This window comes from Carex rostrata, chromosome 33 (genome assembly GCF_964058835.1).
Source record: "Carex rostrata chromosome 33, lpCarRost1.2, whole genome shotgun sequence".
Classification (NCBI taxonomy): Eukaryota; Viridiplantae; Streptophyta; class Magnoliopsida; order Poales; family Cyperaceae; genus Carex; species Carex rostrata.
Window position 1 is genome coordinate 859,257 of NC_135950.1, and position 18,451 is coordinate 877,707.

General features: G+C 34.7%; 3 protein-coding genes across 3 annotated transcripts in view; 1 reads left to right on the plus strand and 2 right to left on the minus strand.

Annotated features, from left to right (window-relative positions):
* LOC144548268 (zinc finger protein BRUTUS-like) overlaps positions 1–18,451 on the minus strand; it is a 71,999-nt gene that overhangs the window by 843 nt on the left and 52,705 nt on the right. The window lies entirely within an intron of this gene.
* LOC144548643 (UPF0481 protein At3g47200-like) lies at positions 10,746–12,490 on the plus strand. Its single transcript, XM_078297356.1, has 4 exons — positions 10,746–11,043; positions 11,141–11,561; positions 11,666–12,098; positions 12,193–12,490. Exons 1-4 carry the CDS (start codon positions 10,817–10,819, stop codon positions 12,480–12,482), a joined length of 1,371 nt encoding a protein of 456 aa, XP_078153482.1. The 5' UTR covers positions 10,746–10,816; the 3' UTR covers positions 12,483–12,490.
* Positions 16,434–17,560, minus strand: LOC144548725 (cysteine-rich repeat secretory protein 55-like). The gene is made up of 2 exons (XM_078297452.1): positions 17,235–17,560; positions 16,434–17,123 (listed from the first exon to the last, which is right to left on the minus strand). Exons 1-2 carry the CDS (start codon positions 17,520–17,522, stop codon positions 16,644–16,646), a joined length of 768 nt encoding a protein of 255 aa, XP_078153578.1. The 5' UTR covers positions 17,523–17,560; the 3' UTR covers positions 16,434–16,643.

Sequence of the window (18,451 nt, forward strand, 5' to 3'; positions counted from 1 at the left end):
TGTTTTAGGAAAAACTAAATACCAATGTTGCTTGTCAGTTCTTTAATTGTGCTCTGGAAGAGTATTTTATTTTCGTTTCCACAACATTGCAACAAACAAATTAAATAATTAACCATAGTACATTTCATCTTCCTCAAGTTTTTGCTGTCAAAGTCACTGGTACATTAACTTGATCAGACGAAGAACATGATTTGGTGTTTGATTTAAGATGTATTGCATTTCAAATCCTTACACTAAATTTTTTATTCAATATGACAACATTTACAGGCTGATTTCCCCTGGAAAAAAAAAACTAAACCTTGTTACATAAGATATCTATATCTAAACAATAACTGGGCTGTAACTTAAAATTTCTGCAATGAAATGGACTAAGGCCTTTTATCCAAGAAAACCAACAACTGGGCTCTGGGTCAACAACGGTTGTAGGCTCGTAGCATAATCCCGGGCCACAAATCAAACTGTTTTTATGGATTCACCAGTAAATCCTTCTGATGCACGTTGCAAGTAATCTCAACGGTCATGTTCGGCAACGAAGATTAGAGTGTTGCAGCTTAAGAGTTTAAGCTGTGCTAAGGAGGAGATGTTCGGCTAACAAAGGCTTAGAGTAATGAAGCTTAAGTGTATAAAGATGCTAAAGAAAGGCTCTAAGGAGGCACTTTTTCCTAAGCCTATGTTTTTTTTGGCTTAAGAATTTGCTCTAAGGAAGCTTAAGAAAGGTGCTCTAAGCTTGTCTAAGGAATTGTTGTTCGGCTAGCTTAAGCAACTAAGAAAGGTAAAGCCACTCTAAGGAGGCTAAAGCCTTGTTGCCGAACATGACCAACAACTTTAAATATATCCAAGTACCTACTCCTGAATACCACCAAGAAAAACTAATCAATTTTTCTGATTTGTTTTTTTTCATCAAGGGAAGACTTCGCTACCCACAAGAGGGTAGAACCGCACAGGCAACCGATCGGAACCATCCCGACCACGACATGTTCAATGACAGGTGGGAGAGTGAAGAGACAGCCCTATGTTCGGTTGGCCACACCAAAAGTGCAGGGAGCCCGACATCCAGAGCAAGTCCAAAACAACTCATGCGACGCCACAGTCCCAGACACGCCGCACAAATGATTTTTTTTTTTTTTTTGAGAGAGAAAAGATACTTTCTCTCGGGCCAAACAATTGTGTACATGATAGGTAGATGCATATCAGGCCACCCCAATTGTGCCAAAATAGAAGAATTTTGTACAGAAAAATGTAAGTATCAGAACAATTGGTTCTTGTGTAACTTTTTATCTGTTCTCGCTCTTTATGACATTACTATTTAAACAAGTCACAAATTAAGGATACAACAATGAAAAAATAATCTGTGTTTCGAACCATAGAATGTATAATAGATTGTAGGTGAATCACAATCTCAATGTTCAGTCACCTCTAATCCCCCCCTACTGTTTCTCAGCATCCCTTTCTATTACCAAATGAGAAAGGTAGTACGAACCGATGAGCTCATACAACAAGTGGGAAGTCAACATGGCCCAAGAAGATCGAGCACTAGAGGTTCTAAGTTCAACACACGCTTCAAGAATCACTACTATCACTCTAATCTCAACTTGATCAATTTAGATGAAGTAGATTTGAGATTGTTGAAAGAATATTGAAGTTAAAGCACAAGCAACAATGGCAAAGGCTAATTAAACCTCACAAAGGATTCTAAAATTGCTGCTCAAAGGCGGTTAGTTGCATAGAAGGGAAACAATCAAATCTTCTTTATATAGAGAGATGATAGAAAAGGAAACAAAATTAGGATTTTGCCATCAACTGTTATAATATAACGGTTGGCTCAAATCTAATAAACTACGAATTAGGGTTTTGCTTGTGCTTTAATCAAACGTTCCAACTTTCGAAACGGTTGGGCGTTACTGGTTGGTTTGTGCCTAATTTGCCTGGAAAAATAAATTTGCAATTCAAAATTTTGATTTTAACCGTTACAATGGTTGGACTCAGACAACACAACCTCAAATTTACTTTACTTTACTTTCAAATATAAAAAATGATAAAATCAAATGGTAAAATAAAATATGTTGTTCTTCATGATTTAGCCAATCCATCTAGCATTTGTTCACCATGAATCATGTCATGGTGCTTTGATATTTATATATTTTAACAAATTAGTAAAATAGAGCATTATATTGCTTACAACAACATAAATGTCTAGCCTAATATGGACAAAACTCAAATCATTGATGGACTGATCGTGATATTTGCTATTAAGGAGAATTGCATTCCAAGAAGAGTTTCTTGCCATTGAAGCCTTGGAAGACATATTTTCACGATCACACGGTAAGAAGAGTTTCTTGTCATTAGAGCCTAGTCTTGTGCTCACGAAGACGGTTGGCGATCTCGCAATTAAAGAATTGACTTATTCAATGGAAACTTTTATGGAGTCAGGTATTATGTTCTCCACTTCAGTTATTTTAGATTTGAGTCTGCTTTGGCATATGATGATCCTTAATTAATTAAAAATTAAGGTAGGGAATTGTTTTTCTTTTCCGGTATGTAAGTGTTTGAACCTAGATGAAATGTAATTGTTTAATATGTAGATGGAGGTGTTTGACCTCCCAACAGCTTTGTCAATATATTTATAAAAAGAAAAGGAAAATACAAAAAACTTAAATATATATTGAGTTTACATAATTCTATCACACTTATAAATTTATTGGTGAAATGGAATAGCCTATATATGGATGTGTGGTGAAATATGCATCATCACCAATCCTATTCTATACACACTACTGAAAGCACTATTAAAGTCATTACTTGTATAACCGAGCATTACATCAAGAACAAAGCAGCAACTAAAGAGGATGCACGATTTTGGTAATGTAGTCCTTAGCAGAATTTGCTTGTGTCCCCATCAAGCGGGAAGTAAAACGGGTAATCTGCAGAGTCGTTGACAGGCACTGCGTGCACTGCAGCGGCTGAAGATCTCTTGTGCACTGTGCCAAAGCATAGATGGTTCTGTACTGCGTGAACTTTGTCTTCTCACGGCCGAGACTGTTGCTACCGGATGACACTGCATCTGCATTTACTTTGGCCATTATCTTTCTGACTGCCTTATCGAATGCATCGGGATTTGTGGCATTCTGAGTATTGTAGAGGATCGTGACGTAACCAGTATCGGACTGCCCGATAAAGTTGTCAGTGTCGTAACGCACGAAGCAGTAGTCATACCAAAGCCTAGCATCCGATTGTTTCGGGCATGTCTGTGTTTGTCATGTTTTAATTAGCGTAAACAAAATTAACCATATTTACTTGTATTAAAAACTTCTTATATAATATCTCAATTGAAACATAAAGAACATATTCAATTATAACGGATACGGATACGGATATCTGTGAGAGGCCGTAAATTGAATTTTTTCCTTTGCCGGAGGATCAGGTGACCGCGAAGCCGCCGACAGAGGCCTTGGTTGTTAGCCCTGATATAACTTGGTTTATGTTGGTTTGAATTTGATTACTAGCACAACAAGAATGAGACACCTTTCGTGAGGATAAAAAAGTGACTTTTTGCGACGGACTACTCTCATTCTTCAGCTTTTTCTTTTTGCGACGGTACTTTTCGCGAGGGAGTACCGTCATAAATTTATTTTTTCTCTCGCAAAAAGTATCTACATTGTTGTAGTGTAGTGTAGGTCTGGGCACAGTAATGTCCTATAGGATCTGCACAATAGCTCAAGGGGAGCAAAAGATTAGAAAAATAATTTTAGTACTAGTGTCATTGTTTTCGGCGTGCATATATATATATATATAGGAGTAAAGCTAGGGTGTGATGTGCTCACCAAAAGAGTTTGGTGAGCACAACTCTAAAAGTTCATCGGATCGACTTCAAATATCAAATCTAAACCGTTGAAATTCATGTGCTTCATGAGTGATGCATGTGCATGCAAAATTTTGAAAGTTTTGAGTTTATTTGATACACGGTCAAGCGGTCAAAGAAATAATAAAAATTGACTATATAAAACAACTTATAAATTAACTTAATAAAATGTTCATTTCTTTGACCGCTTGACCGTGTAGCAAATGAACTCGAAACTTTCAAACTTTTGCATGCACATACATCACTCATGAAGTACATGGATTTCAACGGTTTGGATTCGGCGTTTGAAGTCGATCCGATGAACTTTTGGAGTTGTACTCACCAAATTCTCTTGGTGAGCACATCACACCCTAGCTTTACTCATATATATATTTTTTTTTTCGAAAAAGTGGTTACCCACCGATTTCATTAGAAACCATAAAATGTCAGCTGCTTACTCCAAATGACTGGAGTAAAAAGCAATTACATACTTTGGATTTGTAGAAACCAGAAAAAAAACTGGACAATACCAGTATGACAAAACAAAAACCACAAGGTTCCTACTACACATGGCACACATAACTAATATAAAAGCAAACCAACAGAAGGCATAAAAAACACCTAGAAACAAAATAGGATCTAGAATGAGACAGTATCATGGGATTCTGACCCAAGCGTAAGGGTTGAACCTCCTTGATCCAGGATTACTGGAATTTCCCCTTCCCCTTCCTCTAAACCAATTGCGGGACTGCTCATTGGGGTACCTATTAAAGTAATTACCTGACAAGGCATATCATTAGTGTCCATAGGCATAATTAAAGACAAATTAAGTAGAGAGCCAGAATGTAAAGTTTTACACCAGAAGGTTGCTAACGCAATGATCCTAGAGCCCAAAGCCTGCAATGTAGGAACAGTAGTATTTTGAAAGCAAATTTTATTCCTTTCGAGCCAAATACACCACAAAATTGCCCCTCGTACAAGTTCAACTAGAGGTTTATCTTTAAGAGGGATGGCTGCATTTATAATCCAAATATCATTCATTGTAAGGCTCTCAAAAATAAAGTTATTATGAGTGGCTATCTAAATCCATATTTGTCGGGTAAATGGGCACTGCACAAATAGATGGTCAGTAGACTCAAAATCACCACAGAAAGGACATGAAGTGTCCCCTACCCATCCTTTACCAAGGAGATTTTCTTTGGTAAGGATTCTATTCCGTTTCAACAAATATAAAAATATTTTAATTTTGAGTGGAATTTTGGATGACCAAATAGATGTAAATTCATGATTTGGCACCCCACCATACTCAAGCCAAACATAATAAGAATGAACTGAAAATTTACCCACAGTGGACCATCTCCACAAAAGTGTATCATGAATATTAGGGTTTGGCTTATAATCAAGTAAATGAATTTGCAGATTATGCCATTCATTCCTTAATACCCCAGTTAATTGCCTTGTAAAAGGTATATGCAAGTAATTATGTCTATAAGCCTCAATAACTAAGATATCAGGATCAACTGATATTGCAAAGAGAGTGGGATATAAAAATGATAAAGTGTGTTCTGAACACCACCTGTCATTCCAAAATTGAATTGTGAAACCATTTCCTAATTTTTTAGTGAAACCAACATCAACAACAGGTGCCCCTTTAAGAATGCCTCTCCAAAAAGGGGAGCATGTAGAAGAGTAACCAGAATGGCCATATTTGGCCAACACAATTGATTTCCATCGACTAGTAACATTGGGATCTTGAAACTGAACCCACCATTTAGCTAATAAAGATTGATTTAATCGTTTGAGATTAATTAAACCCAAACCTCCTTGAGATTTGCTTTTGCAGATAGTTGGCCAAGATACTAAACAATACTTTTTCCTAACAGAGTTTCCACCAAACCACAAAAATCTTCTTCTAAGTTGGTCAATTTTTTTTCTGATTTGAGCTGGCATTACAAAAACAGATAACCAGTAAATAGGGATGGCAGATATGATTGAATTGAGAAGGGTAACCCTTCCTCCATAAGAAAGAAGTTTGCCCTTCCAACCTTGAATCCTTAATTCAATCTTGCTAATTATAGATTGCCAATCAGTCATACTTGGTTTTTTAAAATGCAAGGGTAAACCAAGATAAGTTATTGGTAAACTCTCAATTTTACAGCCAAATAAGTTAGAAAAAAGCAAACCCTCTTCAGCAGACATATTGAAAGGAACCATTGCTGATTTGGAATAGTTAATTTTCATACCAGAAAGATTTTCAAAAGCGATTAAATGTAATTTGAGGGATGCAACCATCTTAATATCAGCTTTAAGAAACAAAAGTGTGTCATCTGCAAATTGAAGATTTAAAATAGGAGGGATATTTGAAAAATGTCCTATTCCAGAAATTATACCTGCAGATTGAATTTGCTGTAAAGATTTATTCAGAACATCAGCCACCAAATTAAATAGTAAAGGTGACAAGGGGTCTCCTTGTCTCAAGCCCCTTTTACATTTGAAATATGGGCCAAGTTCACCATTAAAGTTAATACATGTTTGGCCACTTTGAAGGATAGATTTTATCCAACTTATGAATAAATTTCCAAAACCCCTTGCTTTAAGAATTTCAATCAGAAAATCCCAGTTAACCCTGTCAAAAGCTTTTTCAAAATCAAGTTTAAAAAGGATCCCTTTGATTTTCTTTTGATGAATATGATGTAATATCTCATGTGCACACGCAATATGATCTGTCACAAGCCTTCCTTTAATAAAAGCTGTTTGGGAGTCATCAATCAAAGAAGATAGTACTCGACCAAGTCTATCAGTTAGGACCTTTGTTATCAATTTGAAACTACAATTTATAAGACTAATTGGTCGATAATTAGTCACAAGTGTAGGATCCTCTTTTTTTGGGATAAGGCAAATGGAAGCCAAATTCAATTTGGACAGTTCAAGGGTATTGGAAAAAAATGACTGAAAAAGGAGAAACAAATCCCCCTTTACAGTGTCCCAAAATGTTTGGTAAAATAAAAAAGAAAGGCCATCAGGCCCCGGTGCTTTATGGGGATTGCATGAAAATAATGCATGCCTAATCTCATCCAATGAAAAAGGAGATTCTAAACTAATGCAATGTGAAACAGTGAGCTTCTCATTAGAAGACCATAGATCAGGATTTAATGAGACATCCCGTACAGTGGTAGTTCCCAACAGCTCCTTATAAAAGGAAGTAACATGTGATTTCAAAATAGCAGAATCAAAACACATTTGGCCATTTATTTCTAATGAAAAAATTGTATTTTTTCTCTTGTTGGAAGAGGCTGACACATGAAAAAACTTAGTATTAGAGTCTCCCTTTAACAACCAATTAATTCTGGCCCGTTGTTGCCAATAAGTCTCCTCATCTTTATAAATATGATGAAGAGAAGATTGACAAAGTTTCCAATCAGCAATATCAGCAAGGGTAATAGAATGAGATTCGTCTAATTCTTCGTATTCAGCAATTTGAGCCAGAATTCTTTGTTTGTTTCTCTTTTTCTCTCCCATAACATTAGCGTGCCATCCTCTCAATTTTTTCCGTAGAAATTGTAATTTTAATTGCCAAAGTCTGCCAATATCATAATCTAAGGGGAATGACTGCCACCATGAAATTAAAAGATCAACAAAACCATCCTGAGACAACCAGATTTTTTCAAATCTGATAGGAACTTTAGAGTTGAAAACATGAGATGTAGTTTGCAAAATGATAGGGTTATGATCTGATAAAAATCTAGGCAAGGAAGAAAGCTTGTGAGATGGATACTGTGCCTCCCACTCAGTGGAACAAAATACCCTATCTAATAGAGCATGAGAAGTAGAATGGACAGATTTTGACCATGTAAATTTTCTATCCACAAGGGATATTTCAAACAATTGTAATCTAGACAACATGGAATTAAATCTGTTGCTCAAAGAAATGTTAAAAGTTGGACCAATCCTTTCGTTTCTGGTTCTAATTAAGTTAAAATCACCACACAATAGCCAAGGAGCAATACCATAACTATGAATAAGTTCTAATTCAGCAAAAAACGCTGGTCTTTTGGAGAGAACTACTGGACCATAGACCACTGTATAAATCCATTCAAAATGATCTGATTTATTCTTAAAATGGATTGAAATCGAAAAATGATCTGATTTACTCATATATATAGTATAAGATTTGTACCCCATTATATAACAAATATTAAGTGGACTAATTAAGTGGTGGGGAGATTGTATGGAGCATATACTGCATGCAGTTTTTCTAGACCACTAATAAATTTAGTTGAGAAAATTCTGGGTTTGACATATTAAGAGATCCAAGTTAGAGTTCAAGATTATTGAATTAATTGATTGTTGAACAGTACTCGACAAAGTGAATTCTCTAGAATGTTTGCAGAACGTAATTTTATTTTATTTTTTTAGGAAAGAACGTAATTTTATTAATACATGTGCTAGGCACGAATTCATATCACCTAATAAGCACTAAGGTACCGGTGAATTTGAATTCGATCCGTTCCTTATATATTAATATGTCTATAGTCTATTGCGTTACAATTTAAATCAAATTAGTTCGGATTTTGATTGGACGGTCTGGATTCAAACTCAAACGGTAATTAAACTAATGCAGAGAATCCGGACTTGGATAGGCATTGGGCACCATGTATGAAAAAAAATCTCCAAAGCTACTATATATTGAATTGAATTATCTGATATATGAGTAGAGTTCAAATGCCTCCATGTTTTTGTGTCTCCATTATGCTTCTATCTCTCTTCATCATTTTCAAAGTTCAAACAGTCGATCCGAACCGCTCAACCTAACCTCCATACTAAAATATGTTTGGAGACCAAATTTTATATTTTTAGGAATTTTTTTACTATTTTTTTAGATAGGTACAAAAATACTGTTTTTAGATGGTTCAGATTTACTGATTTTGTACCTATCTAAAAAAATAATAAAAAAATTCCTAAAAATATAAAATTTGGTCTCCAAACATATTTTAGTATGAAGGTTAGGTTAAGTGGTTCGGATCGACTGTTTGAACTTCCAAAATGATAGAGAGAGATGGAGGCACAAAAACATGGAGGCATTTGAACCCTCCTCCTGATATATATATTCAACAAGTAAAAAAGTTCTTATTAATTAATGTCTGCATCTATATATCTCTCATCTCCATTCTTATATTAAGCATGTAGATATCCTAATTCGCTAACAACTTTGATTAAAAAATAAAATTTCGGATTGAATATCAATTCTTCAATCAAATATTATAATTCAATGCATCTTTTTTATATTTTTTTTATTGTGTAGAAGTCTAAATTTATTTAAATATGTACTCATCATACGTAATTTTTACATGCAATTTTTATTATCTCTCTGATTGATCATGATTTATTTGTATATTTTAAATGTCATTTACGGAACTTTTGAATTGATTGATAATTAATTGATCATGTCTTCATTTCTTTCTATTTTTTTTATATAATTTAAGGAATGTCATTTGTCATTTAATATGACATTTTGTTTGAGATTTTTTAATGAAAATATGTTCAAAAGATCAAAAAAAAAATATATGTCATTTAGTATATCATTTAATAAATGTTTTATATATATATATGTCATTTAAGAAACGTTATTTGTCATTTAATTTAAACTTTTTATGAAAATATGTCATTTTGTATGAGATTTTGTTGTTCTCTTAATTATAATATATTCATGTTGCAACGCACGGGCACAATACTAGTCTTATATTAAGCATGTAGATGTCGTAATCCGTCAATGACTGTGATTTAATTCACTGGATTTTAAACGATTAAGATATCCTGTTTGTTAGTCCATGTATAGGCTGGTCCTTTGAATCCCAAGTCAATCAGACTGGCCTCGAAGAGAAATTTCCGAATGTGTCTGTTGTACGTTGGAGTTCATATATGGATCACCCTCATACTTCTCATACTCATTTCAGATTGCATTAAAATCTCCAATTACACAAGCAACTTCTTCTCGTAACAAAATCTCTTTAATTAATTTTATCCCAAATTCTTGCATTTCTCCCATGAGATGGAACCCCGTATACAAAGATTAGGGACCACGGTCTAGCCCCGGTTCATGAATCTTAGCATGTATTAGAGATCTATCTTGCGAAAGGATCGTTAGATTTGTTTTTGAATCCCATAGTAGCCAAAGTCCCCCAGACCGATCCCGGGCTGGTGCGAATGTGTTATTTTACAAAGGAAAATCAGGTAATATTGTTTGGTTTTTTCTAAGAGAATACTTGATCTCAGTAACGAAAGCAACATTTGCGATAGTCGAATGGAGGATATGTGCTACGAATTATTGTTTCCGTGGCCCCCCACGCCACGGCAATTCCATGATATGCGCTGTGGAGGCTGAGCCGGGCTCCCCTCCAAGATCCTCTTTTTGTTAGCGTAATTTTCCAACTAGTGGAGTCATATGAAAAAGAATAACTACTGGAACAATGGTCAAGAATAATAATTGTAGTTGTTAATGCTCTAGAAAGGAGAGATGTCACTCATCGATCGATAATTAGTTATTTGTTGTCAGTTCGTTTATTGATCCACGCATTACGATGGGTATAAGAATGAATGACGTGGCACTTATTCTAGATTTGACCAAATTGGGTTAGGTATAAACTATGAGCACTTTTTTGTTTGACAAGAGAACAAAAGGAAAGAAAGCAATGCCTTCCCAACCTTACACTCAATTCTCTGAATTTAATGAATTACTTCCTATCTCAGGTTATCTTTTTTTAAAGCAGGCCCCTTGCCAATTATCTTATATATCTATATATCATGGGTTGTATAGCCATGCATGCATTAATTAATGGATACCAGAAGCAAGCTTAATTAGATGCCTTCAAGACCTACGTCTTGTTAGCTTTCTATATACACATAAACACACATACATATAAAATGATTAATATATAGATAGCAAGGTGTTCTAGATTGATAATTTGTTGATTATTAATCATGTCAAATTTGTCAAGGGAGAAGAGTTGGATCAAGGAGGTCAGAAACAGTCTCAACAGTGTTAGCCCGCAAACGGATCTCCAGGAATGGAACAATCACTCAATATACCGTGTACCTGCGTGCATCAAGGACCTGAATAGTAAGGCATACAAGCCGCAACTGGTGTCCTTCGGTCCGTTCCATCACGGTGAGCCCCAATTAACGCCCATGGAAAAACACAAGCACAGGTACATATATATAATGGTAGTTATTACAATATAAGACTGATTAAAGACATGATATGATTAGTGTCATTGGCTTATACTGTGTACTTATATTTTGTAGGGCCCTGCTTCACTTCCTCAAGCGTACCAAGCAGCCGCTGGAATACTTTGTAGCTGCAGTGGAAGAAGTAGCGGTGCAGTTGCAGGAGTCGTACCAGGACCTGGACGAACGGTGGATCAAGGACAGAGACGGGTTTGTTCAGCTCATGATAGTTGATGCTTGCTTCATGCTCGAGATCATGTGTAAATCGACTAACACCTCCTTCAATTTTGGAACGACTGGATACAGGAGCTCGGCTGATGACTATGTGCACAATGACCCTATATTTAGTGCACACGGGATGCTATACACCGTTCCATTTGTTAAAAGGGATATGCTCATGATAGAAAATCAGTTGCCTTTGCTAGTGCTTGAAAAACTAATTGCCACTGCTGGAGTTTCTAAGGTACTCGTACAGCAAATTCAGCAATGCATGTTATTTGTAAGCATAACTAAATTAGCTGGCACAAAATGTAACTGTTTTAAGTCTATACATCTTCTATTGTCTATAAAAGGCTTTTTCCTTTTATCTATTTCACCATGCAGACTGACGAGCAGATAAACAGATTAGTCTTGAAATTTCTTGCTCCAAATTTAATAGCCCGGCCCTTTACTGGCCTGTGCCTACACCAACTTGACCTATACCGAAAAAGCCTTCTCCTAGGCCCACAGGATTCCCGGCGTGACTACAAACCCAATCCTAACTCGAGCGAGATAATTCCATCGGCTATGGAGTTGTACGAGGCTGGCATCCATTTCAAGCAGAGCCGCACAACTAGCCTGCATGACATTCACTTCAAGGACAGTGTCCTCAGCCTGCCGGTGATCGTTGTTGACGACAGTACTGAGTACATGTTTCTCAATCTCTTAGCCTTTGAGCGCCTTCATGTTGGAGCCGGCAATGATGTCACGTCGTACGTCTTTTTCATGGACAACATCATCGACTCTGCAAAAGACGTCAGCCTGCTCACCACCAAAGGTACAAGCAGCTTGCATAATGAATTCTAATCAATCAAATGTAAATTGGTTCTGGACTAGTAATTAATCTAACAGTTACATAACTATAAATATAGGAATAATTCAAAATGTTGTGGGGAGCGATAAGGTGGTTGCTAATCTATTTAATAGCCTGGCGAAGGATGTGGTGTTGGAGCCGCAAAGCAACCTCGACAAGGTGCAACGGATGGTGAACGTCTACTGTCAGAGGCCATGGAACAAGTGGAAAATGTGGTGGGCCAACCTGCTCCACACCCATTTTAGCAGCCCCTGGGCTTGTCTCTCTCTTGCCGCTGCGATTTTCCTACTCTCCTTGACTGTCATGCAGACCGTTTACACAATGCTTCCATACTACAAGGATAACTAGTGTCCTCCTGCTCCATCCCCACAGTGATGATGCGCTAGTTTCATTAATCTTCGTTGCACAGATTTTTTTTTTATTATTATTATTATTTTCTTTGTTATTGCACTTTGTTTGATGCCAGACCAGCAGTGAGCAAATATTCATAATATATGGATACTAGCAGAGTTTGCTTCGGCAATGATGATTGAGATAATGCAGAAAAAAAGAATTAAGTTGTTGATATAATTAAAATGAGGAAAACAAAGCCAAAACAGTATATGTATAACTTATTGGATGAGCCACCGTATAAAATCTGTATAGATCAATATTGGACATTATTTTAGATATATATGTATAGACAATAGACTATACATATGGAACAAAAACTGTATATAAACTAAGTACTATTCAGATAGAGACGATGAACAAAATATTATTTTATAATAAACAAAATAATATTAAGTGTTTCTTAAGGACAGTACAAGATTACTCTTTATTTTCTTTTGCCTTGCTGTTGTTACCGTTGCAAAAATGACAACCGGACTCGATCCAAATTTGAATCAACCAACAAGTGTAGTTCTTTTCTTATAATATATTTGTTAGATTGGCACTTTGCCAACTAACCTTCAAAAAAAAAAAACAAGTGTAGTTCTAATTTGAGCTGACTGTAGCCTGAGACTTATATGAGTATGCAGTTATTATCTTAAACTACGTGAAAAGTCTAACCTGTCAAACTACAAATTCATTGTGTATCAACTCGTATACAAATGACCAAAACTTGAAAGTTATTTGCTCACTTGATTTGAGGTCCAAGCTGACCAAAACTGAAAATGTTTTTTTAAATCTCTTTTCTATATTATATATCAGAATTTAAAAAAGTTGTAATTATATAAAAAATATGTATATACATATACATATAAAAATAAACATCTACAATAAATTTATAAAAAATATTGAGCATCAACATTAGATTTTAGAATATATTTTGTGAAATAAAAAAGTATGAGAGGAATACGTACCTCGACACGGGTAGAAAGAACAAGGCACAAAATCCAAATGTATAAAACAATTAATAGAGCAGAAATCTTACTGTGGATTCCTGTTGTTCAGAACAATAAAATAGCATATCAGCATATCAGTGGACAGGCAATACTAACTTTTAAGTGATAAAAGAAAGAACTACGTACAAAGAGGAGCAAAGAAAGTACAAAGAAAAATATGTTTGCGGAGAACATTTTGTATTATCAGCATCACTATAATTTAGATATTTAACTACATACAATGAATTTATTTTCTGTTCATTGAATAATTAACGTCAGTGCAGGTTATACTTTGAATAATAAAAAAAACCAGGCTTCTAAATAGCTAGCTATAGCTTTTCCGGACCATAAACGCTAAGCTATGAGATAAAATTGCGCTAACTCAGCTACGACCGCTATAGCTATAATAGCTGACCGCTATTACCGCTATATGAGACCCGCTATAGCTACCGCTATGCTACAAGGTTTTTTTTTGGAATTTATATGGACTTCTGTACTTCTATTTTTATTTCTAATGCTACATGGTCTTCTACGATAAGTATACTAAACCAAACTATATGCTTCTATTTTTATTTGTGATTTATTCTATCATTCTATATTGAGAAATATTCAAATACTAATTCTTCATTTTGATTACTCTTTTTATAGTATTCATTTGTAAAATTATTATCGTTCATTTTATTAATTGAAAGCTGATTTTGATTATTATTATAATTATAAAATGTTTAAATATGTATATTGACTTCATTTACCTTATAAAATTAATTGCTCTTTGTCTATTATAATATGTAATACCATGAAGTATAAACTATTAAATAATGTTACTTTTTAGATTTTTTTTTCCTTCTTATTTGTGTAATTGATAAAAAGTATAGACTTAGATTAGTTGTCATTTAGTTGTTACATCAATTCTCTAATATTGATTATGTTGATAATTAGTAGAAATATAGAATATAAAGTTTGAAAAGGGAAATCGCTATGTGTGATAGCTTCCGCTATAGTTACGCTATTCGCAATAGCTTTTTTTTTTGGTCTCCCCGCTATGCCGCTATAATCGCTATTTAGAACCTTGAAAAAAACCGAACAAAAGTGGATTGAAACTTGACTAATTTAAGTTCAGATTAAAAAAAAATTAAAATGAATTTTTCAATTGAAGCTGAGTTAATATGATTATTACACAAATAATTCATAGTTTTTCTTGCAATCTAACAGTCATATAAACCACACTCTTTTTTAATAATGCGACTGCCATTAGTATTCACATGATTATTAATTTGTCGATCCACAAATATAGAAAGATTATGATTACAAATCTAATAATAAAACTAATTAACTATCACAATTAAATTGCTGAAGTGGTATGAATGTATGATAAAGACCAACTTAATCATGTCAAAATGGAAAAGGAACTTAGTGGTATGAATGTATGTTATGAATGTATGACTCGAGCTATGAAGTGATTCGATTTCAGATTTTGGTCTCAGCCGAAATGCCATGCTTTGAAGATGTAGTGGCAACAATCGATCAAGAGGAGTCACGGAGGATTCTCATGAACCCTCAACAATCAGAAAATACCGAGCACAATCGAGTTTTCAAGACACAATACACCAACTCTAACCCTCGAGATGCAATTTTGCTCAAGTTGTTCGGTAATTGGATTGAACATAAGTTACATAACTGAGTACAGCCAGTTTGTTTCATTCCAAATAGACAAGTACCCTTATATCATTTAACAGTGCACAAAAATAAATATTTGTTGTAGACAGTAACCATAAGTAAAATAAATACCTAATAGTGGATAATTTATATTAATATTTTGCACAACACCTATAAATTACCTGTCTTTGTTATCTGATTGCAATGCACAGCGCCTACAAACATGTTTGTGTTAATTATCTGATTGCAATTTTTGCAAGAACGCTATTAAATAATCAAGTAACAAAGCAGAAAATCTGCATACATTGAAGAAAACCATCAATTGTCATTGTTAGTCATTGTTTTATTAGAATTTGACATAGGCCAAGAAACTCTGGTTATTTAATATTTAACTGAAATGAGTTTATTTTCAGTCCATTGAATAAATAATGTTATTGTATTTTACAGTTAAAAACCAAACCAAATGGACTGAAACATAACTAATTTAAGTTCGAATTGGAGGTTTGTTCAAGTAAAAAGAAAAGGGGGGAATTTCGTACATGTATCCCTCCAAATCTTCAAAATTACATATTTCCCCCTCTAAATATTGAAATTACGTATTTCTCCTTCTAAACTTCAAAAACTCACAAATTTACCCATTTTATTGTCTTCTATATTAAAACTCATTCTAAATTTACAAAATACTCATTTGACCATTTATTAAATGCATAAAACACTCATCGAACTCAAATTTGAATCTGAAGTGTTTCTCTATTGTTCGAAATGCTTTAAAAGGAGCGCTAATTCAACACGAATCTTGAAGCGAAAACGCACTGATATTGAAGTAATATAATGTGCACAGATCGGAATTTCTTTAAGATCCATGTGTGCTTGATTAGCACCAATCTTGAAGCAAACGCGCACGAATATTGAAATGACGTGTATAGATTGATGCGTGCAGATCGGACAGTAGATGAATCCTTCATATTCAAATTTGACTTCAATGGGGTGTTTGATAATAAAGGGCAAAATGGGTATTTTGTAAATTTAGAATGAGTATTAATATAAAAAGACAATAAAATGTGTAAATTTGTGAGTTTTTGAAGTTTAGAGGGGGAAATATGTAATTTTAAAGTTTTTGAGGAGTATACGTGAAATGAACTTATGTTCAGTACTTCAGTTATTTTTTATTTGAGTCTCCTTAATTAGCATAGACGGTCCTTAAAATTAACAATTAGATGGAGGTGTTAGTGTTTCACCTCCCAACAGCTTTGTCAATATGTTTATAAAAAGAAAAGGAAAATAAGAAAAACTTAAATATATATTCAACCCAGAGTTTACATAATTCTATCACACTTATAAATTTATTGGTGAAATGGAATAGCCTATATATGGATGTGTGGTGAACTATGCATCATCACCAATCTTATTCTAGACACACTACTGAAAGCACTATTAAAGTCATTACTTGTATAACCGAGCATTACATCAAGAACAAATTAAGCAGCAACTAAAGAGGATGCACGATTTTGGTAATGGAGTCCTTAGCAGAATTTGCGGTGTCCCCATCAAGCGGGAAGTAAAACGGGTAGATCTCGTACCGTACCATGCAACTGCTATACAACACCTGACACCCCTGCCTATGCGAGCAGTAAATCGGAAACCACTGCAGAGTCGTTGACAGGCACTGCGCGCACTGCAGCGGCTGAAGATCCCTCGTGCACTGCGCCAAAGCATAGATGGTTATGTACTGCGTGAATTTGGTCTTCTCACGGCCGAGACTGTTGCTACCGGATGACACCGCGTCTGCATTTACTTTGGCCATTATCTTTCTGACTGCCTTGTCGAATGCATCAGGATTTGTAGCATTCTGAGTATTGTAGAGGATCGTGACGTAACCAGTATCGGACTGCCCGATAAAGTTGTTTGTGTCGTAACGCACGAAGCAGTAGTCGTACCAAAGCCTAGCATCCGATTGTTTCGGGCATGTCTGTGTTTGTCATGTAAATTAAACTTCTTAGATAACAAGAAAATGATTGATCAGATAACAAATATCTCAATTTAAACATTCAAATATATATAAGTTCGTAAAGGAACAAACCATGGGAAACTGCTTAGCAGCGCTAGCAAGGCAAGCCGAGCAGTCATCTGCACTGACATCACCTCTGCATTGTGCGAGGCCGTAAATTGTATTTTTTCCTTTGCCGGAGGAGGTGACCGCGAAGCCGCTGACAGAGGCCTTGGTTGTTAGGTCTGATATAACTTGGTTTATGTTGGTTTGAATTTGATTACTAGTGTAGCTCTGAGCACAGTAATGTGCTATAGGATCTGCACAATAGCTCAAGGGGAGCAAAAGAGAGAAGAAAAATAATTTTAGTACAAGTGCCATTGTTTTCGGCGTGCATATAGTATAAGATCTGTACCCCCATTATATAACAAATATGAAGTGGACTAATTGAGTGGTGGGGAAAGATTGTATGGAGCATTGCATGCAGTTTTTCTTGACCACTAATAAATTTAGTTGAGAAAATTCTGGGTTTGACATATTAAGAGATCCAAGTCAGAGTTCAAGATTATTGAATTAATTGATTGTTGAACAGTACTCGACAAAGTGAATGCTCTAGAATGTTTGCAGAACGTGATTTTATTTTATTATTTTTTAGGAAAGAACGTAATTTTATTAATACATGTGCTAGCTAGGCACGAATTCATATCACCTAATAAGCACTAAGGTACCGGAAAATTTGAATTCGATCTGTTCCTTATATACTAATAGTAATAGAGGAATTCAATTACATTATTTTATGATGACACATTTTGACACTATATATTTATAAATTATTTTTGTGATTTTAAAATTCAAATAATCAATCCAAACTGTTCAATATTATTTTTATATTAAAATATGCTTGCAGACTAAATTTTACATTTTGTGGAAATTGTTTAATATTTTTTTTAGAATTTTTAAAAATCACTGTTTTTAGTGATCTAAAATTGTCTGAAAACAACAATTTTGTACACATCTTAATAAATACTAAGCTTGCTTATCCTGAATAGAGAAGGGCTATGGTTGAAGAGGAGACGCTAAAAAAGAATGGAAGGAACTTGTTATATTGCTGGAAGGGAAAGCCAACTTAAAAAATTCCAAATTAAAAAGTAAATTTTTATCTCCAACATATTTTAATATGGAGGTCATTATGAACAGTTCAGATCAACTGTTTGGACTTTGAAATCACAAAAATGACTTATAAACATATAGTATCAAGATATATCACTATAAAATGATGTAATTAATAGGATCCCTCCTCATATTAATAT

What these genes read in the sequence shown, in the direction of transcription:
- LOC144548643 (XM_078297356.1), top strand. Translation starts at nt 10,817, where the DNA reads ATGTCAAATTTGTCAAGGGAGAAGAGTTGGATCAAGGAGGTCAGAAAC. An exon ending in ATGGAAAAACACAAGCACAG is followed by an intron (nt 11,044 to 11,140) that starts GTACATATATAT and finishes TATATTTTGTAG; the next exon opens with GGCCCTGCTTCACTTCCTCA. An exon ending in TTCAGCAATGCATGTTATTT is followed by an intron (nt 11,562 to 11,665) that starts GTAAGCATAACT and finishes TTCACCATGCAG; the next exon opens with ACTGACGAGCAGATAAACAG.
- LOC144548725 (XM_078297452.1), bottom strand. Translation starts at nt 17,522, where the DNA reads ATGGCACTTGTACTAAAATTATTTTTCTTCTCTCTTTTGCTCCCCTTG. An exon ending in CTGCTAAGCAGTTTCCCATG is followed by an intron (nt 17,124 to 17,234) that starts GTTTGTTCCTTT and finishes TGACAAACACAG; the next exon opens with ACATGCCCGAAACAATCGGA.